Raw genomic sequence first — 26,181 nt, 5'->3', positions numbered from 1 at the left:
TGGTGGTGGTGGTGGTGTCATGTGTGTGTTATTGGTCAAAATGGACATGAGCTATTTAAAGTAGAAGGATAGGTGACCCTTCATTGTTAGAAGCGTGCGGGAAAATAGTTACAGGATATTATGGGATGTTTACTGAAGCAGCTCCCCCTCATGGTCATAGAACCATGATGTGCGCTTCGTTTTACTAAAGTTTTACCAAAGTTTTGCAAGACCGTGATCTAACCCAAGCCCGCGCCAAAGTTTTACAAGAAACTCCGTCGTGTGCGCACAAAGTTCCTCTGAGTTCTGCGAAGGTGTGGAATGTTGTGAAACATCTGGAATTTGACTGCATCAAATGAAGCGCGCGGATCAGTGACGGTGGGGCTGCGGGGTGTGGCGCTTAAGGCTTTGGGCATGAAAGTGTCAAGAGACAGAAGAAGAGGTTTTGGCTGAGAGTTTTGGAGACACTGCTGTAGGGCTGAGCTCACCTTTGGTTCCTCATGGCGTATGCTGCGTACTGGATGAGTCTTGTGAGTAAATCTGCTGGTCTTCAACCCCTCCTTCTGTCTTCCGTTTCATCCTCAGGAAACACACTTAATGCAAGTACTTTCAAAGGAATCTGAGAAGATGCTGCATCAAAATTATTATTAGAAAAACCAACTCAACTAGTTTGAAAGCATCTGTTTGATACTGTACATTTTGGCACAGGGCTATACATCTCCTGAGGGAGATGTAACAGAAGCTTGTTCACAGTGGAGACTTCAGCTTTGAAGTTTATGTTTCCTTTTGGTTTTCTGTGACACAAATCCTGACAATTTCCAACAGATAAGTCATTTAAATATCAGCTGTTTTGCTGAAATGGATAGCAGTCAATCTGCTTTTGGGTAAAATCAGTTAAACCATTTTAAACTCTATAAAAATCCACAACTTTTTTATGGCAAGGCAAGTTAATTTGAAGGGGGAAAATTTCATGTACAAAGACAATTCAAAGAGCTTTACATAAAACATTAAAGAAACATTCAAAAGAAATATGAAAGGAGTGATTATTAAAATCAAAATGTAAAGATAGTTAATGAATGAAAACTAATCAAATGCAGCTGAGAACAGGTTACCTGGACTTAAATAAACTGAGTGTTTCCGCTGATCGAAAGCTTTCTGTAAGTCTGTTCCAGATGGAGCATAGAAGCTGATTGCAGCTTCAACACTTGTTTATTTGGACTCTAGGAACTGACAAAAACCTGGATTCCGATGACTGGAGAGGTGTGGGTGGTACATACTGGTTCAGGAGGTCACTCATGTATTTTGGAGCTAAACTATTCAAAGCTTGATAAACCAGCAGCAGAACTTTACAGTCCAATCCTCTGGGAGACAGGCAGCCAGTGAAGACCTTAGACCTTATTTGGTACTTGTAAGGACCCGAACAGGAAAAGGAATTGTTGGATATACAAACTAACTGTGCTTGTTTGGACATTTCACTAAAAACTGCAGTGTCAGACTTTGTGCTTCTTCTCCTGATGCTTTCACAGAAATAGCTTTAAAAGCAAAATATTTTTTTTAAACTGATGTTTTGGAAAGTGTGAAATAAAAACCTTTTGATTTGTTTTATAACATGTACCTACACATTGTTCTAAAAGAGGAAATCTGCAAGAGCTTCTGTGTCTTTGTCTCCCTCTGCTGGATGGAGTTGTTCTCAGTTTCACGAGCTGACTCTTCTGGCCTGTCAACCTGCTGACTTAGAGTTACTCTGATCCTTTCTCGACAAGAAAAAAGTCATTTTGATCAATCTAAATCAGAACTATGATTTTCATTTTCATCCACCATCCCGCTCCGTTCGTTTATTCTTCATCATTTAAATAACTGCATGTTGACGCTCAGCGACAGGTGTCAGAATAAGCTGTAAATTAATACAGCAAAATGAGGAAGGCTGTTAAAGAGGTGGATGGCTTAAGTCCAGCAGACTCTAAATTAAGATAAACTTTTGTTTACTCTGGTGTCCAGTTACATGAAATCTTCCCACACTTTTACAAGTTTGTTGACATTTTTTTTTTTAATTCCTGTTCGTGAACTACTTCTGCAGGTAAAAATGAATTCAAACGTTGTTTTTTCCTGAGATGCCACTCATATGTTTTTAGTAGCTTGCTCAGGTTTTGGAGATTACATCTGAGAATGTTTAATTTCTGATCCTGCCAGTTTTACAGGCTCAGGTGGGGTTTTGGGATGGCAAAGGTGTGTCTTCTAACCAAGAAAATGTTTCACCAATTCAAATTTTGCACAGAGCATGTGTGAGCATGCAGTAGTCTCAAAACGAAAAAAAAATCTTAAAGGCTAACATTAACTTCTGCTTTACATGATTTGTCATGTTTACCTGTTAGGTGTGGAGAAAGAACTAGTGTGACTTCATTCCAATTTGTGAGAATGCATTGAAAAAAACAGACAGGGGAGGTTCAACACTCACTGTTTCATCATGCTGATGGAAAAGCAGAAACCTAGTCAATCTAGAAATCTATATTTCATAACATTTTTTCTTTTAGATGTTAGTTTGGTTCTGTAATTTTAAAAATTTAAAGAAGAAATCCTCTTTTTTTGGCAAAAATATTACGCATATATTTTGTTTCCTCCATTCTGATGTGTGCATTGGCTCGTACACTTGTGAAAGGTGTGTGGGGAATTTTTTTATTTTTTAAATTCCGTTTTAAATATAATATTCCAGATCTTTAAAATTAAAGAGATGAGACAGGAGCTTCAGCTCCTTCCATTCATCCCTTTTAGGACCATGGGGTTGCTGGAGCCTATCTGATCCACTGTTGGGTGAAGGCGGGGTACATCCTTCACAGGTCACCAGGCAAGGATCAGCTCAATTTTCTAATATGACAGTGGGGGTTGAAAACATTTTTTTCTGTGAAAATGTTACACTTTTTGGGCCTATTCTTATTCTATCTTCGGAGTGTTTTACATTAATTAGGATAATAAAGACTCCTGCTTCATTTTTCATTAAAAGAAGTAATATTTAAAGATGTTTGTTACATGATTATAAATGGAAGCTATTTTGTTTTTGTGTTAATAACTCTGCACATGAGAATCTCAAAAAGATGTTGGCTTTAAACAGATTAATGTTAACGAAAATGCTTTCCACCCAAAAAAAAATTGAGACAACTCAGCTGTCTGACTGATTTCATCACACAGACTCATACAAAGGCCTTCTATTGTTCATCCACCCCCACCCATGAACTGCTCAGTGGCATAGAAGAGGTCACGTCTGAAAGTTACGAGAACCTTAAGGCACACCCACGTTCTGAGATAAGTAGGAATTCAAGGTGTTTTTGTCCCAAAAGAAACACATTTGCATAAACGTTTTTAGAAAATGTCCTCCAGAAAAAAGACAGAAAAAGGAAAAGTTGGTGCATTACGTGAAGCCTCAGTAAAACAACTCCCATGCCTTGAGCTTCTGCAAGTTTGCTGCCCGTGTGTTCACAGAAACACTCCCTGCATTCCTGCTTATCAAAAGCATTTCTGCTGGTGGAGTTCAAGCTGTTCTGGTTCGGAAAATCATGATAAAATTCCCATTGCTCCAATTAGTTCAGTTTTATTTGTCTCAACCAGATGTTGAAAGCACCAAAATGCAATCAAGTCCATTTCCAGCCGTTATGGTGTTCAGTTGACCATGCTGTGGCAAAGAATAGGCTTAAAGGCTTCAACTCAGCTTTGCCTCTTGGGTTTGGCTCTGAAGGGAATTATGCTGCCAGTACTAATCATAAATCTTTTTTGTTCTGCCAACCGTTCATGAGTGATCAAATCAAGTTGTATTTAGCTCTTTATTGCTGCAGATCTGGGTGTTCTCATGCTGATAAAAGCAGAAACACTGACTTTTACTGATGCTGTAAATAATAGTTTATACACTCTTTCACGTTTTTATGTCCTGTTGTTTTTTTTTGTTTTTTTTGGGTGAACTATTGAGAACCTGCTCAGATGTGGCCCCTTGTGAGGTGGGTGTCAGTCCACAGTCATCTAACTTCCCTTTATAGCCCTGAAAGTTAGCCTGCTTTCCTGTGACTTCCACATCTGATCCCTCTTTGCTCTGTGGCCACACCTCCTCCTCTCATGCTGCCCTCCCTTCTTTTTTTTTTCTCCTTCCCTGCCTGCTGGAAACATGCTGCAAGCCCACAGATAAGGCAGAGGTTCTCAGCCTAGCACACTCACACACACGCAATCAGACATGGGCCAGCTATTGAGCTGGATCCGAGGCCCACGGGACGCCCCGGCCCTGCAGGATGCGTCTGTGGAGGAGCAGGTCTGTGGCAAACGTGTCTGTGTTTGTGTCTAACTAATTCATATAGGTCATGTTTTCTTAACAAAAGTCAGTGAAAGTGTTTAGTCGGATCCCCGGTCTAGTTTGTTCTGCGCGTTGAGCAGAGAGCTTAAAGGGGAATCAGCCGTCTGTGACTCTTCCCCCTCGTCTGCTGGAATGTGTGAGCTGCTCAGAATTCAGCCTGCAAGCTTTTCCGAGCGAGACATTAAACCAAGACAGGCGCTCAGAGGCCTGCAGAGTTAGCCAAGAGGATCCACAGGAGTCAGAAAAGTGAGCCATCTTTTGGGTTTATGTGTGAGTTAAAGGAGGGTTTTTGTGCTAAAACATCCAAAGTAATTGAAACAAAAACAGAAATTTCAGTTTAAAAGTTTTTTCCCACTCCTAGAGAAAAAAAAATCACTCCCATGAGGTATTCTGGGTAAACAGATGACGCATTTTGTTGGGTTTGTAGCTGATAAAATGGAGAGTTACATTAAGCTTGGACACAGTGTTGGGTAAAGACCTGCAAACTTCTGATATCCTCTGCTCTGCTCGAAGGTGTCAGCCAGAGAAGGTGATTGAGTGGTGATATGTGACGGGGCTCATGTCACTGCTGTCTTATCAGGGCTGTGCTGGTTTGCTCAAAGTCAATCTATGTGTTAAAGGTCAAAAAGGCGAAGTGGGAGGAAGGAAACAAGGAGCATTTAGATGCATCCTGGGAAAATTAGGATTGTTGGATTCCTGAAACATTTGCTGTGTTCTGGATTTCAGAAGACCCCACCCACTCCCCGCCCCCTTCTGTACCTCACCAGTTCACAGTCCATTGTCATTTTACTGTAATGTTGCAAAACAAGTAAAAGAGAAAGTTATAGAGAAATGATTTAGAGTCAACACACAACTGGAGCCATTATAGAAATAGAGTGTGAGGTCTTCTCTAAAACTTGCGTTTCAGTGATCAGTCGCTTTGGTTCACCTTCAAAGCTTCTATCTCAGATAAAAACAGCTGCTCTTGATTTCAGCTTAATAAAAAGGCTTTTTATTAGTCCATCAGATGAAATACAATACCTCTAGATGTTCACTTAGCTATAATAAAGTTGTTCCAATATTCCTGCTTTGTGGATTCACGTTCCATGAAAGTATTCTTTAATAAACGTTGCTTCTTGTACACAGAGCTGAATCAAAGATAAGGTTGTTTAGTGGATAGAAGCAGCACTCATTCCTCTGTAACGAACCAGTCAGAGCTGCTGCTGTGTTCAGTCAGGTGAAACATGCAGCGAAGCGATATTTAAAGCTGGATCCATCCTTCACAGGCATGCTTCACCCTCACATAAGTGCGGAATTATGATCTGAACTAGGGCCGCACTATATGAGGAAAACTTGCGATATGCAATGTTAGAGATTAATATTGCGATAACGATGTGATTTGCGGTATATAAATAAATAGCAAAATAACCAAAACCATCATTCCCATTTCATTGCAACAGTTAAAAGTTATACTCCAAATGACGCTCGTCAACATAGGTGACAAACATCCAACATAAAAGGCCTCCCTCCGATTAGTCAACAACTTGAAGGCGTCCATCCGATTGGTCAAATGCATAAAGGGATTTATTTGATTCGTTAAATGGTTCAAGCTGCCATAAGATTGTTTTAACACATTTCAGGTTTACGGTTTATTGCGATTTTCGCCGTCTTTTGCGATATGCATATTGCAGAGCTGGATATTGCGATAACGATAAATTTGCGGTATATTGTGCAGGCCTAATCTGAAGTGTTATGCCTTTATGACGTAACGTGAGAAAATTGCCTAAGGGGTTATGCATCAGTGCTTCATTCGATATTTGCTTTTAATCTTAGGTGTTCTCCGTAAAGAAGATGCTATTTTACGCACAGCAAGCTTGCTTTAGTGGCATCTCCTCAAGCAACATTCAGCTTTAAGGGGAAGTACTGATTAATATTTTATGTGAAGTTGACGTGGCAGTGCACAGGGCCTTCCAAAGTCTTTGCTTCTGTTAAGGTAGTTTCTTTGTCTTGCATCCTTAATAACATTGAGGATCTGCTGCCAGAAGATTTCAACCTGAACTTTTGTTTTAGCTGCAGCTGGACTCATGCTTACTTTTTATTCTCTCATCACTATTTTGAAGATGAGTCCTACTTTTTTTTTTTTACAGCCAGTCACTTTTGTTTAGGTGTTTGTTTAACAAGGTAATATTTGTGCAATTACGTGTTAAATCAATCACGGAAGGAGATTTTGTGTCTCATCGTCAGACTGTGACATGACCCTGCACTCATCCAGCCGTGAGCTGTCAGTTCCCTCATGTCACTGTGAGCTAGCCCTGTATTTGGCTGCCAACCCAAATGATGTCGCACCTGTGAAACCCGCTCTGTTAGAGCTTCAAGGCAGCACCAAACTCTGTTTACACATTTGTGCTCCGGTCTGTTTACGCCTGTGATGCTTGAGGGGAGGCTTGTGTTTGGAGTCTCGTGATGTTTGTCTTGAAGATCGGTGGGTCAGCAGCATAGGCCCTGCAGACTCAGGTTTACCAGAAAATGTAATGTAAGATGTTGATTACTCTCTGACTCTCCACAGGAGCAGTAGTCTAAAGGTTGGAGTGACAGCAGCAATGCAGTTGGTTTTGTAAAAACTGTATAATCCTTGTTTGTCTGCAGTGTCAGCTACAGCCTGACAGTGCAGACAAAGCACAGACAAGAGATGCTGTTTGTTGTTCCGACTTGCTTGTCACTGCTGTAGAGTGAAGTATGGGTTGGCAAAGCAGGGAGCACATGCAGAGCTAAATTTAGAAGAATTTCAACGCAGAGCAAAGAACACCCCATAGTTGACTGTCATGTGACAACTCACATGTTGGAACCATTGCTGTTTTAAGTAACACTGCCCCATTTAATCCCAACACTGTCATTCATATATGTATATATGAGGACATAGACTTGTAAAGGATTCAGCCAATTTCTTTTTAGTATGTTTTCTCTTTTACAGTATGTCATTGATTTTCTTAATGCTCATATGTAGGGCAGGATAGAGACTGATTGGGGGGGTCACCATAAGGGCATGATTTGAAACATAATGAACTGGTTGGAGGACCTTCAGTTTCTCCGTAGCACAGACTTCTTAATCTCCCTAAAGTCTCACTCCTATCCTATTTTAATCTCTTGTAGAACCGTTCCCAGTGGTCTCTTTATTATGATTATTTTTAGGAAAAAAAAACTTGTGTTATTTTCTAGGACATAATTACTGCAGAACGGCAGGAGTTCATTAGAAATTTGCCTGAGTTGTGGGCAGGACCGTTGACGTGGAGTGAGCCTGCCCTTCCTTCCTGTCATCTATTTGTTGACATTCTCTCCCGCTAGCTTAAAGCCCCTCACACTCCCAACGAACATGACTGGTGCAACAAAAACAGTGAGCAATATTGGAGCTATCCAGCTGTAAAGTTTTGAGCCAGATGCCAGCTCAGATGAGGAAAAGGAAGACGTGCACGGATCTGGTTGTCAAGTGGATGCATCAGAATGGAGCAGAGCCGGGAGCTTGTGGCCTGCCCATTTTAGATTTGATGTCACACCTACAAGCTTTTTCCAACTGCATTTTTTCACCTGCTCCGGATTCACAATGATTTGAATAAAGAAATACTCAGAAATGAAACTTTAAGTGTAGTTTTCTTTGTATGAGTCCTTCATCGTGAGAAAAAATTTCCACAAGAACATTTTAAAAAACATTATTTTTTATCACAATGCTAAATGACGAAATCTAAATGTAGCATAGACAGGTTTGGCCAAAAATGTTTTCAATCTAAATTAAAAATTTTTTTTACAAACTTTGTTTCTTCTTGATTTATTATCTGAATTTTTAACATTTTTTGCAGCAAAAGCAGTTACTCAAAGTCCTCAGTGTTTGCCAGAGTCCACTGTTTTAATCAGGTTTACTAGCTTTGGATGTCAAGGTTACGGTGACAGGTAAAACACGATTTTATAGACCATTATTCTTTAAACTTTAGCCCGACAGTAAAAGTGCCTCGTAATGCATGTGTTTGCTGAAGATGTCCCCGAAGCTAGAAAAGTTCAGGCTACTGGAAAGCTTCTGCTCTGATTGGCCCTTTCCTCTGAAGGGGCGGGACTGCTTCGACTCAATGGCTGTCCATGTTGTATAAATGTAACCAAGGGATGCAAAGTTAGGCGTCCAGCATGCTTGTAGACCTGTGTTCCTTCTGAGACACTTTGTCACTTACCCAGTTAAAACACTGCTTTGTGTGTTTGTGAATCTAACTGTTTTTCGCGAAGGTCCCAAACAGATATAAATATCTGTGTGCAACACTAGAGAGTTGCCTTCCTGCCCTCAAAACAACACATTTGGTTAAAATGTATTCTGTTTGCCTTGGAAAAAATCATTTATTTGAACCCTTATGAGGATGATACTAAATGCTGGCTCATTTCAGATCTTCAATAAGATTTTGTGGTCTTGCAGAAGAGAAAGTTCACCTGTCTGTTTGTGCATTTTTTCTCTTACAGCTGATTGTATGATGTCAGGTTTTGGGAGACTAAACAAACACCAGACTCGTATGCCCAATTGTGTGTGTTTAGCATGAGATCACATGCTGACAGACACAGTAAAAACTCACAGATAACCATCGTGAGCAGAGCAACTTTCTCCTGTGTGCATTTCTGCAGATGCTTTAGCTACATCAAAGCAGCAGGGGGAGCTGTCTGAAAACATGACTTCTGTATTATTCCATGTAAACATTTGACTCTGCTGTTAGTTTGGGTGCTTTGTCCGTCACTTCTCAGGAACAGTTTCCTCTCTGAATGCACAACAACATGTGACTCTCCTCCCCCTTCTGTTTTTGGGCTCTCTAACACTGTCTTTGTTGATTAAGTGGCCTCTAGAGTCTAGATTCCTAAGTCGTGAGTCTATCAGACAGACCCATCCCCTTCAAAAAACTGCCTCAGCCAATTTCAGAGCCTCAACCTTCGACTCTTCCTCACCTCCTCCTGCTTGATGTCCACCACCGTGTGTGTTATCAAACCCCAACACCCCTCCTTCAGGAACCCAGCATTAGTTTTTTTTGCAAGCTTTGTGCAGTTTTTCCTCAAAGACACAGACTGTGGTGGGTGGGTCTCCGTGCGTCCAATCTGACTGAGCCTGCTCTGCTGCCTTGTCGACAAAAAAGGTGGAGCCTGTGCTGAAGTTTTAAGAGGGCGGAAAAACATTTTTTTGTGAGCACTAAGTGTGTGTGCTTGTGTGTTTTTGTTTGTTTGTGTGTGCGTGAAAGTCTCTGCTTGAGACACAGTGTGGATTGAAAGGGTGTGTGTGATCAGACATCTGAGAGCATTTGAGTAGGATATACAGCAACACAAAGAGGATATACACACGGTCAAACCTATGGTACGTATCTGGACTGCATTTCCCCTTTATGCTTGTTTGAATGTGAAGCTCTGTGTGGAAGCTTCCTTTTGGACCTGGTGCCTCCTTTCAATGAGCTGAACTGGTGAATTGTTTGGCAGTTTGTGTCGTGCAGTGGTCCTCTGTGTCATGCCTGAGTGATTTGCTGCCACATAAAGAATTAGTGACCTGAAAAACAACTATTGTTTCTCTGTTTCAGTTTTGTTGTTGCTCTTTTGAACCTCAGGGGCAGCAGTCGGCAAGGTAATGGCAAATTAGGATTGAAGATGAGAGTAAAGGTCTTGCTGTGAATCAACTTTTTGGAACTTTTTAGTTTGACAGTGGCAGCTACACCCTTAAATCTACATCTGATGATGCACTGATGATGAAGACTTTGCATTAATAGGAAAAGATTCTTTTTTGCTAAAACATAATACTTTAACTTCTCTTTTGAGTTATTTTCCTGGCGTTTGGACTGCAGCTTTCTTCATTGCCACACTGGAAGGAAATTGTGATCACAGGCTGCTCAGAAAGTTGCTAATTCAAAGTCAAGTTGGCAGCTTGGTTAAGACTGCTTTTCAGCCATATGCCTGCTTGTGGTGTTGGGTGGGGCACAGCATTAGTCATCAGTTTCTAAATGAGGGACAGGCTTTTCATTGCTGTCATTTGATAAGGCCTGAATACCCATTGCATTGTCCATTCATATTTAAAAAAAATACATCATGCAGAGCCTGGTGCTTTAAGCTCACTGAAGTATATGAGGAATTGATCAAACTAATGCAAGAATGGCAAACATGCAGCTCTGCATGGTTGCCAAAGTGAAAGATGACCATTATACCTCCACTGTCTCTTTGCTCCATCACTGGTTTTTCTAGTCAGATGGATATACCAGCTTTTCCAGTATGATCGTCAGTGCCTTTGGATCAACACATTCATTACTGTCTCCACTGGTTGCTGGTGCAGACACAAAGAAATCTGTTTTTCCACAGAATATAGGAAATCTGATCAGACTTCACTGCTTATATAGTTCCTTCAGTATTTTAGTAAATTTGACATCAGAAGAAGCTAAATGTTTTTCTTCATCAGGTGAAACCTGACCCGATTTATGTTAGAAACACTTGTTTAAAGGGACATTCCTGCCACGTACCTTTAAATGCTCAGGGTGGCGCTCAGACTATAGAACATCTGATGCATGGAAACGGTCAAGTCTTTCCACCGCGCTAGCAGAGGCACTTGGCATTCAGAAATGATGACTTGTCACAAAAATGGCGACATTTAAAGACAAAAATAGCTTGTTGAGGGGAAAGCATCTCATCGGTCACTCAAACCACAAACCAGCTGGGGTTGTGCTTGGGGACCACAAGCGAAGAAGTTCCTGATTTTTGTCAGAAGAAAACGTTTCAGAGACCTGATGCTGAAAGGCACTGGTGGTCTAGTGGGTAGTGATATGGGGACAGGGTTGCTGGTTCAAGAGCTGTTCTAGCAGGAATGTACGGAAGGACAGATGCCTATAGTGTTCAGATCACTATTGTTACTCTCTGTGGTAGGCCTTTAACAAAGGCTTTGACCTCAGTTACTTCAGCGGCGCTGTTCAAAGTGGCCCTAAAGAGGATGTGGTGGTGGAAAACCCTGAGTGTAAATGTGGAACAGTGTTCTTGTAAAAAGCTCAAACTTTATTTTTTAAATAATTCTTCAATAAGGTTCTAAGTTAATTGTAACACACATTTTCACACATCAAAAATGAGATGTAAGCTCAGCACCTATGGTTGACTTGGCGCAGATGCTTATCTGACATCCATTCATTTCTTAATTTACTGTACATACTGAAACGTGTCCTTGGTTAAAATGGAATAATGGGGCTTCCATCAGTGGTTGTTGTAAGCGTATGATCTGTGGCAAATCTCTGAGAGCACACCGCGCACAGGAGAAGTGAGGAATGCAGGAATGCAGGAATGCCGGAGGTAATGACAGACAAAAAAAAACTCTCAAAGTGTCTAGTTGAGGCATTGCACAGAGAGGTCTGTGACGTGACATAACAAACATCTGGTGGGGCTTGGGGACTAAAGCTCAGAAGCTGAAGGATCAAAACTGCTTCAGTTTGATTTATAGTTCATTGTTTTTTTTCCATTTAATTATGGTAGCCTTTCTTTTTCTGAGAGTGGAGTGTATATTTTTTAAATTGCAGCTTAAAGTTTGTTTTCCTATTAATTATTTTTTTATTGCATTTGTAAACAAATGACCTTTAAAGGCAAAACCCCATTTAAGGTGATGCTGTATTTACATTCTTGTTAGCATCAATGGTCATTTCTTCCTTTTACAGGTAAACATAATAATCCAGTTTGAATTTGTCTTAATTCATAAAATGAAGCATTCTATCCTGCTGTAGATCCTTGCCTTCAGTTGTTTTATGCATATTTATTACCGGTAAATGAGACATTTCAGAACTTGTTTTGAATTATAATTTCTTCTCAGGTCAGGATCATTTTAAGTGTCAAAAACACGTGTAGTTATCCAGATTTTTAGTAGATGAGAACAAAGTGAAGATTAAATGTGTCTTATCAAATGTTTACCGGGCCTAAGTACAAGTCATAGTCTCTATTCAAAGGTTGTGCGTCGACAAATATACGATTGAAATTCACTTAGACAGATCTTTATTTATTTATTTTTTCTTAAAAGTCCCACCCCGATCATCTTTTGATAGATTTTAAAAGCGTCCCCTTTCAGTTATTTTTAATTCAGCCAAAGTCAAGAAGCAGTGTCATTTTCCACGATATACCATAGTCTCTGCAGAGCGGCAGGAGTTTATTAGAAATTCTCTGGGTTGTGGGCGGAATTGTTAGTGTGGCGTAAGCCTCCCCCTACTTCCTGTCATCCACCTGTTTCCACGCTCTACCGCCAGCTTACAGCCCCTCACAACCCCTTACAACCCTAACCTTACATTCCCAGTGCAACCAAAATGGCAACCAGGTGTACAGGTTGAAGCCAGATGGCAGCTCAGATGAGGAAAACAAAGATGTACATGGATCTATTTGTCTGAGTGCATGCATCAGAATGGAGCAGAGCAGGGAGCTTGCAGCCGGACAATTTTAGCTTCTATGTCACTACTATAAGCTTTTTCGAATGGCATTTTTCCTCTGCAAATCACAACAATATGAAAGAAGTAATACTCAGAAATGCAATTTTAATCTTAATGTTCTTTATATATGTCCTCCATCATCAGAAAAATGACACAAGAACATGTCAAAAACACCAAAAACACAATTTTCATTGGAGTGTGTCTTTAAAAATGTTATAGGAAATTGTTTTGAGTTAACACCTCTCTGTGACCTCACTCACCTTTCTCTCATTTCACACTTCCTCTTCACTCTTTGCTCTGAACAATATTTATTCTTTCCAGAAGCAGTGAGATGATTCCAAATATATATTATTACAAATGTTCCGAAAGAGATAAAAAGACGGAGACTCTGGAAAAGTTCTGTATCTGTTTGAGCTAACACATTTACTTTTGGCTGTCACGAGTCAGGAAGGTTTTAAACTGACTTTATTTTTCCAGAGGTCTAAAATTCTGATCGAGTTGCATCAAGATGAGAAGTAGTTTGTGTTAAATGCAGCACTCTGATGTGAAGCAATCGTTTTGCAGAGGCGTTGTGACTTTCTAAATCAAAGTTTCCACATTGAAGATGCCTCAAAGTAGAGTAAGACCTTCTGTTCTCCATCTCTTAACATCTCTCCCCTTCTGTTGTTTTTCTCTGCTTGCATGTATCTTGACGTTTAACTCACACTCCAAGCTTAAAGCTTGGGCAGACTCATCATTATTTTTCCAATCAGAGCTTTAGTTCTCACGACGTTTTCAACAGATGCTAAAACTGTCACGTATGTGATGGTTACAACACTGGAAACAGAACACACGTTTTCAGCTTTTGTTCTTATTGTGTTTGTGAATGTTTGAACTCGGGTGAGCAGATAATCAAAGTACAACAAACTAGTTTGAAGCAATGGATTGGGTTGGATGTGAAAGCACCTGCATTCCCTCCCTGGTATGCAGGCCTCTGCATTCATTTGAAGAGCTGGGCTGGGCCTAACAGCTTCACCTGAAGAGTTTTCTGTGCTTTCAAAATAAATACTTTGTTATTCTGTTATCAAACACTGGCAACACAGGAATATGTAATCTTACCCCTTTAAGTGGATTTTGACGCCTGAAGCATTTACCGAAAAACTGCTGCAATTTGAGACTTTCATTTCTAAACCAGATTGAAGGAATGTAACTTATCGAGATTCAGGTCTTTTTCTTTAGATGAAAGTATGTTTTTTAAGTCGGTTCTGGCAGGTCTAAACACATTTGGCCTAAAAAAAATTCCCCCTGGAATTAGGATTTGTATTTGAATTATGAGTTTACATTTTTGCAAAAACAGAAGTCAATATAAGTGATCAGCTTCAAGTTCACTAAAATTGTTTTAATAATGTATGAAGGGTCTTCAAAACCAAAATGTATGCTTTAAAAAAAATGGGGGGCTAAAAAAAAATTCCAACTGCATGTATTCATCCATTAGTTAACCTCAAGTTTGCTGTTGTTGATTATCTGATTTCATATTAATGTAAAAATGTCATTCTAGGCCACGAGGTCACTCAACATTGTCTCGTGCAAAGGTTATCTTAGGGAAATCAAAGAACATAGTGGCGGCAACAGCTGATTGGTTTTAGCTGAGTTAGGAACTGCTCGTGCAGCACAGATATCACACCCTGTGTGAGAATGGAACAAGAGTACACTAAGGGCTCACCTTTCTTTGCTTTGAAAATGAACGTGAATTATGTCTGAGTTTATTTTTCACCCTACGACCTCAGCAGGAGATGAGCCAACTTGGGAACCGCTGCTGTCACCACCAACAGGGTAAAAATCCTTGTTCAAAGTGTCAAGTTCAGCAATGGCTTCATCGAACGCCGTCTTAGCCAGACTGCAGGCCTTGTCCGGGTTGTTGAGGATTTCATAATAGAACACCGAGAAGCAGTTATGGCCTTTGTGCTGGAATGTGGTGCTGGAGACACCCTTCACCACTCAGAGCATTATGGATCTGTTTGTCCTCTTTCTTCAAAGCTGTGCTGCATATTTCTTGGTCTGCCTTCATGGTGACAAATGAAAATATTTCCTCCTCCAACCAGATGGGACTTTGAGTCTTTTTTTCTGCAATGTATGCTGTTGTGAAACAGATGCGGTTCCTTGTTATGTGATAATGATGTTTTTTATTGTGTGATCTGCACATGTAACCCTCCTCTCCCTATTGTTTTCTCTCCTTCTCTCTGCAGTCGCAGCCGAGTCAGGCAACACCCAAACCGACACCTCAGGTCTCTGCTGGGAAGCCTGCGCAGTTCGAGGTTTCAAAGATTTCCTTTTATATTACCGTCCAACTCCTTCTCTGCCTCCGTCTTCCTGTCTCTCTGACCTCTCATTATAAGTTGTTTTTGTTACTTTCCTGTGTCATTCCTCTGTTGAAAATTGCAACATATTGAGCAGAGAGCTGGAATGGGGCTTGTGGGTTCTCAGAAATGTATTGTGTTCCCATGTTTCCTTTTAAAAACATTGGAGGTAACACCCAGTTTTAAAAGCAAAAACTGCCCTGAAACAATGGATTGTAAAAATGTTTACATTCAGGAAGTACACAGATACTTTTCAAAATGACAGCATTGCTTGTATAAATTCCCCAAAAATGTACCCAAAGAAGAATTTCTCTGTCTATAATTATTTACACCAGCATGACTTTTGTCTGAAATTATTCTGCAACACACCTGAGTTTCTTATCTGACTTTGTTTTATTTCCTCGCCGACACTGTTTGAATAAACCAACACCGTTCGCGTTAAGTGTTTTCACTTATCGCTCAACAAATAGGCTTAGACATTGTATGCTTTAGTAAAAGAAAAAGCTAGTGTGCAGATAATAGTTAAAACAAAAATCATGCTTGTTAAATGTTCTTCAGTCTTTTTGAGTCTTGTTTGGTCAAAAATAATCATCAACCCAACCTTATTTTGGACTATGTACTTTCAGGATACAGCTCCAACAGTTTGCATGATTTAGGGCTAAAACGTTTATTGAATATAGAATATAATATTTTTTTTATTTTTAGGTTTTAAATCTAAATACTCAACCATAATGCAAAGGGTGCATAAATACTGTATATATTGGTCACCCTTAGCAAGATGTAGAGGGTGTGTATGTGAATGATGGTAATACTTGTTCTGAGTGGAATCCGTTGATTGATTGGCAACGACAAAGCTAAACCAAAAGAAAAGATTTAAAGATTTTAGAGACTTTTTCTTTCATTTTCTTTTAGATTAAAAGTCACATGATTTCTTTTTTTATGCTGTACCACACTAAAAGTGGGCTACCTTTTCATTCCAAATTTGATTAGCTTTACTGAGTTTTTTCATCAAAGTGCTCTTTATATTTATCAAAAAGAATAATGCTGTGATAATTGCAAAATGTTTATAATTTGAAAAAAATTGTTACACCATCCTCTGAATGCTTAGTAAGTCTTTTGTTTATAAAATTACAGAACTTCAGTGAATAAAAAATGGCATAGCAGTCTTGTAGGAAGTCACATGGTACAAAATGCTGAGGTGGCCCACAATGCAAACATCCAAAAAGTTGTTACTAAGCTACTACATCCGGTGCGTTGCAGAAGGCATCATCAGGATCTGCCATGGCTGCAAAGCCTGGGATGGTTGCCACAGCAACAGGCGATGCTACAGGAAGTGGGCCGGCAGCAGGGAAACAGACGGCTAAAGCTAAACCAGAGGTAGTTTATTCCTGGCAGACTGAACAAAAGTCGGGATGCTTTTGGCACTTTGGTGTATCACGGCTTCTTTCACATGGATTCAAACCTTCAGTTTGCTCATCATGGGAGAACTTGAACCTCCGTCTTTCTGCCTAAACTGCATTTGTTAAACCTCTTCTTTGTTTCATGTGATGCTTCCAGTAATGTCACTCTTGTTGGCATTTTTCTGTTCATTGGATGCAAAACTTCTGCTTCATCCCTTGAAAGCTCTTCCATCATCGGGCTTGTGAGGAATCCCATGCTATCTTCTAAAATTCATGAACTTTTTTCAAACACATTCTACTTCTCCAAAGACTAACACTACACTGACCGGTGAAACTCTTACTGACATGCTATCATCAAACGTTGGTCTTAAAGATGCTGTCATGACCTGAAGCTTTTTAAAAATTCCATAATGGACCAAAAGCTGGAAAACACCTATACTGAAACATTTGTTGATTGTTGGGGAAATCTCTGTCTGGATTCCAACACAAATGAGAAAAAAAAAGAGTTTTAGTTTAGCCTGATCTAACCAGGCTTGCTTTTAAAAACTGCTTACTTTTACCTTTCTTGATATTGTGCCTACGTGAGAGTCCCATGACTTTCTTATACTTTCTTTAGAGTTCCTGTGAATCCTTTTTATGCTTGTGTCCATGAATAATCGTTTGACTGCGTGTTTGTAGACTGCATCTCAAGTCAAGGGCAAGGCTACAGTTCCTTCTCCTACAGCTGGATCAGCAGCTGTCTCTGGTACGACAGCAGCAGCATCCTCTACAAAACCTAAAGAGTCGCCCAAAGACTCGGCCAAGGTAGACTTGACTTCTGCAAGCCTTTCCTGATTGATGGCTCTCTTGGCATTTCTTTGGGTGTCTTCCATTTTTGTTTCTCTTCTCTGACTTTTGTCGTTTGAATTTTTCAAATTGAAAAATTTATATATGCTTTGCAATCTCAGTGGCCTTATGGTAGAGTGTCCACCCTCAGACTGGAAGGTCATGGGTTCAAATCCACGGCCGAGTCATACCAAAGACCCAAAGCCTTTCTGAGCATTATCTCAGCATTAAGAGGTTGGAATGGGAATTTAAACCACCAAATGGTTCACGAGTGCAGTTGTGTCTGCAGCTCAGCACTCTCCCAAGGGACAGGTCAAATGAGGAGGGATAATTTCACACATTTTATGGGGCTTTAACTTAGCTTTGGACAATCTTTCAGGAGCTTTTATGAAGCAACTCTCTACTTTGGCATACGGTACATAGTGCATTTCTACTTTCAGGTGATGTAAAGTAACTTTTTTTCCGCTGCGCATCTCTAATCTCAAACCTGAGTCTGGGACAGGCTTCCAGGCTGATCATTTGTTTGTCAATTTAGTGAACATTAGGCTGCTGAAGTGTTTTTCTCTGCTGAAAATGATTCTCTCTGTGCTGTATTCTAATATATGTTGTTGTTATTGTACATTATTATTTAGTAAAATCTTTGCCCTGTGACTAAGACTAATTTTGTTGTCATAAATGTTTTTGTTTGGTTGCAATAAAAAAACCTCATATCTTACAGCAGGCAAGAGGAACCTGCAAGTATTGAGATGTTTGGCTAAGAAGCAGCTCATTAACACTTCTTTTTTTCCACAATTGTAAACTGGATAAACCTGTGCTCAAACGTGTTTTTTTACATTGCAAATACTCTGAGAAAAGAAGATTACACAAAAGATGCAAAAAATGATGTAAAAGACAAAAGGGACATGGAAATGTTCAAAAGCTAGCTTTCAGATTCTGTATGCATCAGTTCACTAATTGGCAAAAGTTTTTTCAGCACAAATCCCTCGCATGTTCTACAGAAAGACAAAGATGAACCAATGTTGTTTTTACCAATGCAAATTGCAATGCAATGCAATTGAAAAAAAGAAACAAACAAAAAACCCATAACAAAAATTGTCATGTAAGTGGAAATACCTTACACTAACCTCCAAGCATGGTGGTGCAGGTATTGTGGCTGGACCGATTTGAACCTAAGAATCCTCCTCTTGTCTTGCTGAACACGTTAAAGTCAGTTGCAGCTGCTCTGTCTGTGGTTTGAAACATGTCTGAATATTCTGGTACATCCATGGAAGCTGCTGGTTAATGAGATGTAATCTGTGATTTCATTGAAATCTTCAGGAAAAGAGTAGATTTCCTCAAGTGATGCCTTCAGGGATTTTAAACATTGCCAAATGCTTTAATAAAAATGATTCTATTTTTCAATTAAAACACAATTTTATTTTTTAGAAAATATGGCCTTTTAGCTGAAGAAAGTGGAACCAAAAACATGTTTTTTATTTTTAGTTAAATGTTAATCAAATTCCAATCGTTCACACAGTATTTGCAGCTAAATGTGGATGTGTCCTGCAGGTTCAGGTGGAAGTTTCTTCTGCAGCACCAGTAGCCAAACAGGTACAGATACTCGGTAGAATTCAGCTGGTTTGAGTTTAGAACTGTGTTGTTTTCTGTCCCTCATTGTATTGTTGTGCTGCTTGCAGGCTCCTGCTGCAGATCCATTTGACGCCTTGGCCAGCAGCCTACCAACATCTGACCCTGTTACCCCCTCACAGCCTTCTTTCACTGGGCCAGAGGTCAAAGAGGTAACTGGGCAGCCCTTGCTTGTGTTTTTTTGTGGTAGTTTATGCAGAAAGATAATGGTATGCTGCATGGATCCGGTGTGTTTAATGTGTGCTGCATGTGTCTCAGCATGACATCACACCTGAGAAAGGTCAGAGGTGTGGAGACAGAGAGTCCACGCTGCCTCCAGGCTACAGATCTGAAAATGTGGTCAGTTTGTCACACTCTCTGTTTCCTTTTTCTTGCTGCCCTTCTGTGCTCGTGTCATTTTGACCTGACCTGGATGGCAAAAAGGTTTGGAGAGAATTTTGTTCCTCTTGAAGCCACCCACCCGTAGAAACCTACAAAATATATTCTATTTTCAGTATTACTGAGCCGTACTTTTTTACTTGCAGGTTTTTCTAGTATCACTTATCCTCTCTTATTATTACCCTTCTGCTTTTTAGTAATTCTAAAGTTTAGTAATTCTAGTTTATTTTGTGTTTCCAGACTCCACCTACTGCAAATATTCAACAACAACCCAAGGATGTGCCTGTGAGTTGAAAAATATTTAATATTTTTTTCTGATTCCAGATGCACTCTGATAGTTTTAGGTTCATACAAAGTCAAAATGGAATTGAACTTCCTCCAAGCAAGTCCAGACAGACTAACAGCCAGAAGCTGACAGGATCTCAGTTTTCCCTGCATAAGCTGCTGACTTCTGAGTACTGACGACTGTTGCACTGCACTGATGGGTGTTGGCTTTGCAAAAAGGGCAGGAGCTGCCTCACGTAACAGAGCTCGCTGACTCTTGCCTGACCAAACCCACAACATGTACATGCGCAAGGACACACGACGTGATGCATCTGTTGGGCTGTTGGGTCATCTGTGACACACCCACTAGTCCTACCCTGTCCCTGTTTAGATGTCAAGGATTTTTTTCAGTGTTATGATTTCTTACAATTCCCTTTTGGCTTTAATGTCTAGTTTTTATGTAATACGTTTGATTTTGTCTTCTATGTGTCTGTAAAGAGTGTTTGCTGCAACTTTTTACCCTAAGTGGAATGTGACGATGGGTGTGTCCTGTACTTTTCACTCACTGTTGGTACATGTAGTCTGTTTTGCATTATTTTGCCCCTTTGTCTGGTTTGTGTCTAAGTAACACACACCCTCTAGTGGAGGATCCTACGTCTGTGTGAAAGAAAGCTTCAAAAAATAAATCTGAAAGTGCATGTTGTAATCAGAAAGGTGATGTGTTTTCTCTTCCTGTCAGAAACCATTGAGCACAGACGACGCCCTGGAGTCTCTTTCAGCGGGTTTCACGACATCCACTGCCCCACCCGCAGCCCAAAAGCAGGAGGTCAGCCTTCAAGCATGCAGCACCTATTTGCTAGTTTATCTTTCACTCCTTTCTGAGAGTTATATCTAGAAATTGCACACACACTTTAGCATGTCAGCTGTTAAAGTTAAGCTTCCACCTTTACTGCAAATGTTCTTGGATCTAAAAAAAATACTACAAAATAATACACTTGAAGTTTATTTATACCTGAGTACACGTCTACTATAGCCCATGTAAGAAAACTAACAGAATACTTCTTCAGACTAAACTGGAACATTTCAAGGTTACAATTTATAGATAGTACAAAACAAATTTAAGTACACAGCTTCACTTTTTGAATACACCCGTGTACTTGTAGTATTCTTAAATTGACTATTTTTTTACTAAGGGTTCCTAAACATTTTACCTTACTGAAGTACTAGGGTTAAAGTTTTATTCATTTCTAAGAGTTTATTTTAAGCTGGATTCCCTTTGGATTGTAATAATAATTGGTGTTGAGTCAGATTTAGTAAATTAAAAACCAGGTTAAAATTTAAAAATCTACATTTTAGGTCTAACTGCCTTTTAGGTCAGTTAGATTGGACATATATTAAATTTATCAAGTTAAAAAAACAAATTGGGGACGAGCAGTGGGAGTTAGCCCCTCTTCTTTGGAATATATGATCTTTCTCTGTTCCTTTAAATTTTTCAGTCTTTTTAAAAAGTTTTATAAAAGATTTTCCTGTGTGAATCTGAGATATTCAGCAATTTTTTTCTAATTAATACATCTTTTTTCTGTATCAAATATACAAATACATGTAAAGGGCAAGTCTTTCCAAAGTCCTTCTAAAGGCGCAGACAGGACAAACTCTAACTTTTGTTCTCTGAATTTTTCTTGGTTGCAGAAAAATGTAACTCCTGCTAAAGCTTCTCCTGTTGCTGTGTCTCCTTCACCTCCTGCTGATAAAAAACCCAAGATGGAGAAAGTTTCAGATAATTTCTCACTGAAAACTGCAGAAGCATCACCTCCCGTTGTGGTATTTTTCCAAAGCAGTTTATTCTACTCTTAAGTTCTAAAAAAAAAAAAAAAATTAACATGGAGCCTTTCTATTAACCAGCTTTATGTTATTTATGGATGTCTGTCATGATTTTTTGAAGGAAAATGCAAATTTTTTTTGTGGAAAACATATTTCTAAGGATGTCTCTCAAAACATATTATAAAAATAGAAAAACATATATATTTGAAATGAATTTGTGTTTATGGAGATGTTTTGGGTCAAATTTAGAGGCTCAGTTTAAGAGTCTCTTTTTCCGTTTACCATCTGTCTTGCAGAAAGCTGCTCCTCCTGCTGTTTCTGTGAGTCAGGTTCCCCCCCCTGAGAAGAAGAACAAGGTGGAGAAAGTACCTACTAAGGCTGGCCCACCTCCTGCTGCCTCCACGGTTGGTTCTCAACATTTCTCACTGAAAATGGAATCCAAAACAATTACTTGAAAGTTTTCATGTTCAAGTGTTGACCATTTGCTTTTTTGGTGCTCTTAAATATCATACCATACCTGCCTGGTTTAGAAGGCTTTGCTCTTCATTTCAGGATTAGCCAAAATGTGTTTCCTTAGGTTATTATTTAAATTATTATTCTGTCTCATTTGGTGATTAAAAAGATTTCATAGAACTCATTGTACATTCAGTTAGCACTCTCTTAAAGCATTTTAGAAACTTTACACTAAAATCCATCCCAAAAATATTTAGGATTTAAACAGTTTCATATATTTAGGAATAATAAACAAAACTGAAGCTTAAAGAGATTATCTGCAGCAGTAGTTTGTTAGAAATTCACCTCTGAGTTGTGGGCGGGACTGTTGGCGTGGAGCAACGCTGTCCCCCTTCCCCTCCCCATTACGGAGAGGTCTCTGTCTTCCCACTAGCTTACATTCCCTCACAACCTCAACCCAACATTACTGGTGCAACAACAAAAATGAGGAGCAATATTGGAGCTATCCAGCTGCACAGATTTGACGAGCAAAACAAAGACGTACATGGATCCATTTGTCTGCAAGTGGATGCATCAGAATGGAGCGGAGGGAGCTTGTGGCCCCCACCAGTGTATTTTTATATTACAATTGTAGCATTTTTCATCTGCTCCTGTTTCACGATAATTTGAATAAAGAAACACTCAGAAACGCAATTTTAAGCGTAATACTTTTAATTTGTCTTTATATTTATTTTCTTAATTTTGTTTATATGTGCTCCATCATCAAAAAAAACAAAACACCAACACACGATTTTCATAGAAGTGGGATTTTTAAAAGAAGAAGACATTTTCTTTCCAGCATCTATTCCTGTTATGAAGTAAAGCCTGAAAACATATTCCTTTTTTTTTAGAAGACCAATTGTCTTTTCATGATTTTGTCCTGACATTAGGGTGGCTCCCCACCTCTTGATGCTCTCAGCGCTCTTAGTGACACGTTGCCCGTGGACAAGCCAAAACCAGAATCTCCCAAACTCAGACCTGAAGATTTTGTCTCGGTAAGCAAACAAACCCACTCTTAAAAAAAAAAGCAATTCTTTAAATCAGAAATCCTAGAAAAACATAAATACAATTCATTTTGTTAAATTGTCCCGCCGAATTGAAACTCTTGTTAATGATAAGTTTTGCCTATTACCCATAAATCACCTCTTTGGTTGATTTTTTCCAGGAGAAGATCACAGCGGAAAAGGGTGTGCGTGTTGGAGAGAGGGAGGACACTCTTCCTCCAGGCTACAGGTTCAATAAGGAAGATCTAAAAAAGCTACCTGCACCTGAACCTGAGGTGAGAAAAATTGAAGTCTTTTTTTATCAGCTACAATGTATTATTTTAATAGGAAATATATTAGTAAAAAATGGTTTCCTCTGATTTGCATCATCTTGCAGCCCTCTATGGAGTCAGGTGATGCTCTGGACATTTTATCAGGTGACTTCATGACCTCATCAGCTGCTCCCACTGTTCAAGCTCCTGTTGTGTCCTCATCCGCTGCACCTGTACAGGTATGGAGCACATGCATCACTGCCGGTAGCATACTAGGAAAGCTCCAGTAACTGTTCTTAATGCCTGTTTTGATGTCACAGAAAGCTCCTGCTCCTCCTGCTGGTAAGAAAGATGCAACAAAAACCTCTTCTGGTGATTTTTCTCTGGAGGAAGGACTGTCTGCTTCTACTGCCAAGGTAAAGATGTGGATGTTGAACATCTGAGCTAGATTAAATGAAATTATTCAGAGTTTGTAAATTGTGTGATTGGTGTTGTCTGCAGAAAGTGAAATCTCATGCGCCTCCTCCTGTGGCTGTGTGTCCCATTCCTCCTGATGCTAAAAAAGCAGCAGGAGGGAAAGCAAAGCCTGATAAGGTGTGAAGCCGAATTTCTTTGCTCACACAGATGTTTATTATCTGTTAAGATATACAATAGATCTATAATAAAGAGTCTATTCTGTCCTCAGGATGACTCTGATGCTTTCAGCGCTCTAAGTGACACGTTGCCAGCAGCCGATAAACCAAAACCTGAACCCCCCAAACTCAAACCTAAGGATGTTGTGGAGGTAAAATCAGGAAAAGTGTCATGATTTTCCTTACATCTATGCTTTATGAAAAGCTCCCCCAGCAGCCAATGGCTTTTGATGTTGTCTTTTCTTAAGGAGGACATCAAGGCGACGGAGGGTGTGACTACTGGAGGGAACAAGTGTCCTCTTCCTCCAGGTTACAGGTTTGATAAGGAAGATCTCAAAGACATACCTGCACCTGAACCTGAGGTGAGATGCAGATGAGCTCACTCCAAGGTTTAAATGTAAACTAAAGAGTCTGTGGTGCTGATCAGCTGTTTCTGTGTGTCCTGCAGCCCAGCCTGGATCCAGGTGAGGCTCTGGACTTTCTGTCTGGAGACTTTACCTCATCCTCAGTAGCTCCATCAGTCCAAGCTCCTGTAGCCCCTAAAGACCTTCCTGCACAGGTACACTACAGAACTCTTTCTGATTCATTCTGCAGCTTGCTGCCAAATTTGTTTGATTAAAGAGAATTCAAATACAAACTTTCATTTAATAAAAATGAAGGTTCTGCAGCCATATTCAAGCTTCTTTTGCATTATTGTTAGAGTCTTAAAATATATTCAAGTTTGGAAAATTCTTCTCATGCTGTGTTATAAGATTTTTCATTTATTTATTTAAACAATGTCCTGACTCTGTTTTCTAGAAAAAAAAGGAATCTTCAGCTGTGGACCTTCTTTCTGCAGATGTGGTGGCTTCATCTAAAGCTTCTGCAGTTCAGGCATCTGCTCCTGCTCCCAATAAGCAGAAACCAGAGGTAATGTGTGCGACTCTACCAAGTTGGTTTTGGTATTTTGTTTTCATTCCAACACAACAGGCCACATCTGTACTGCAAGTGGAAGTGGGCAAAGTTTGGACAGAGTAAAGTTAAAGTAAGAATTTGATGGGTCCATAGGGATGTCAATAATATTTAAACCCCTTTTAGTGTAAAGTTACTTTTTCAACATTATAGAAATGTGCTTTTTTCGTAAACCTGCTTGCTGGGGTCACATGGGGAATTGCAATTTTTGTACCTACAGATTGACTTAAAAAAACACAGTGTCTTAAAGACTCACTCTGTTAAAAGAAAATCTTTTGGTTGTTTTTAACATGTTCTTGTGTTATTTGTCTCATGATGGAGGACCTAAACAAAGCAAATTAAGCAGAAAATTGCATTACTGAGTATTTCATTATTTTAATCATTGTGAATCAGGAGGAGATGAAAAAACGCCATTTGAAAAAGCCTGTATATATTGCATACAAACTGCAATAGCAGGCCACAAATTCCCTGTTGTGCTCCACTCTGATGCATCTACTTGCAGAGAAATAGATGCATGTACGTCTTTGTTTTCCTAGCCTGAGCGGGCAACTGGCTCAATACTGCTATAAAAATAGATCAAAAGATTATCGGAATGGGAATTAAAATCATACCAGGACTACTTTCATTTATTGTCTCAAAACTTGTGGAATTTATTCTCAGTGAAAGTAAAAAAACAAAAAAAAACAGCTTAACTTTTTTTAAAGGTCTTTAAACTGTATTTGCAGGTTGTTGTTTTTTTTGCTGGCTGCTACAAAATAATTTTTTGTTTGTCACAGTTGTCACTTTTTTCAAAGGAAATAATTGATAAGGAACATAGAATCTGAGGTGTAGTCATTGTTTATGGTTGTATAGTAGCTAATTTTTTGTTTGTTATCATCCTAACTTACAATTTGTCTTTGTATCTCTGTAGAAAACGGTGTGTCCTATGGAGCAACACATCACACCTGACGTCCTCCCTGCTTTACCACAACAAACAAAACCCAAGGAGAAGAAGGTAACTGTGAGGCCATCAGACACTTTATTTTGAAAGGGCTTTTTCATTCTTTGTGACTCACCTTAAAAAAAGCTCAGAGACAGCAGACTACAAACAGCCTCTCTGCACTGTTCTGTCCTCAGGATGACTCTGATGCTTTCAGCGCTCTAAGTGACACGTTGCCAGCAGCCGATAAACCAAAACCTGAACCCCCCAAACTCAAACCTAAGGATGTTGTGAAGGTAAGATCAGGAAAAGTGTCATGATTTTCCTTACATCTATGCTTTATGAAAAGCTCCCCCAGCAGCCAATGGCTTTTGATGTTGTCTTTTCTTAAGGAGGACATCAAGGCGACGGAGGGTGTGACTACTGGAGGGAACAAGTGTCCTCTTCCTCCAGGTTACAGGTTTGATAAGGAAGATCTCAAAGACATACCTGCACCTGAACCTGAGGTGAGATGCAGATGAGCTCACTCCAAGGTTTAAATGTAAACTAAAGA

At 39.6% G+C, this 26,181-nt stretch overlaps 1 protein-coding gene across 50 annotated transcripts in view; it reads left to right on the top strand.

Annotated features, from left to right (window-relative positions):
• Positions 1-26,181, top strand: part of cast (calpastatin) — a 31,450-nt gene that overhangs the window by 350 nt on the left and 4,919 nt on the right. For 4 of the 50 annotated variants that reach the window (XM_078947403.1, XM_020703292.3, XM_011475101.4 and 1 more), the window contains exons 1-23: positions 4,095-4,267; positions 14,955-15,023; positions 16,326-16,442; positions 17,144-17,269; positions 18,839-18,880; positions 18,967-19,068; positions 19,175-19,255; positions 19,535-19,579; positions 20,298-20,384; positions 21,248-21,379; positions 21,676-21,783; positions 22,762-22,866; positions 23,037-23,150; positions 23,252-23,365; positions 23,447-23,542; positions 23,628-23,720; positions 23,812-23,910; positions 24,007-24,120; positions 24,207-24,317; positions 24,557-24,667; positions 25,620-25,703; positions 25,826-25,924; positions 26,021-26,134. In XM_078947403.1, the coding sequence (XP_078803529.1) occupies positions 4,193-4,267; positions 14,955-15,023; positions 16,326-16,442; positions 17,144-17,269; positions 18,839-18,880; positions 18,967-19,068; positions 19,175-19,255; positions 19,535-19,579; positions 20,298-20,384; positions 21,248-21,379; positions 21,676-21,783; positions 22,762-22,866; positions 23,037-23,150; positions 23,252-23,365; positions 23,447-23,542; positions 23,628-23,720; positions 23,812-23,910; positions 24,007-24,120; positions 24,207-24,317; positions 24,557-24,667; positions 25,620-25,703; positions 25,826-25,924; positions 26,021-26,134 (2,238 nt within the window). In that variant the 5' untranslated portion in view covers positions 4,095-4,192. Of the gene's footprint in view, positions 1-136; positions 510-4,094; positions 4,268-9,322; positions 9,657-14,954; positions 15,024-16,325; positions 16,443-17,143; positions 17,270-18,838; positions 18,881-18,966; positions 19,069-19,174; positions 19,256-19,534; positions 19,580-20,297; positions 20,385-21,247; positions 21,380-21,675; positions 21,784-22,761; positions 22,867-23,036; positions 23,151-23,251; positions 23,366-23,446; positions 23,543-23,627; positions 23,721-23,811; positions 23,911-24,006; positions 24,121-24,206; positions 24,318-24,556; positions 24,668-25,619; positions 25,704-25,825; positions 25,925-26,020; positions 26,135-26,181 lie in introns of those variants that run through there. The other 46 variants (XM_078947385.1, XM_011475102.4, XM_078947388.1 and 43 more) reach the window with 33 other exon arrangements.

This window comes from Oryzias latipes, chromosome 5 (genome assembly GCF_053564925.1).
Source record: "Oryzias latipes strain Hd-rR chromosome 5, Olatipes_Hd-rR_3.1".
Lineage (NCBI taxonomy): Eukaryota > Metazoa > Chordata > Actinopteri > Beloniformes > Adrianichthyidae > Oryzias > Oryzias latipes.
Note: the sequence above shows the minus strand (reverse complement) of the source record. Positions and strands in the feature narration are given on the sequence as shown.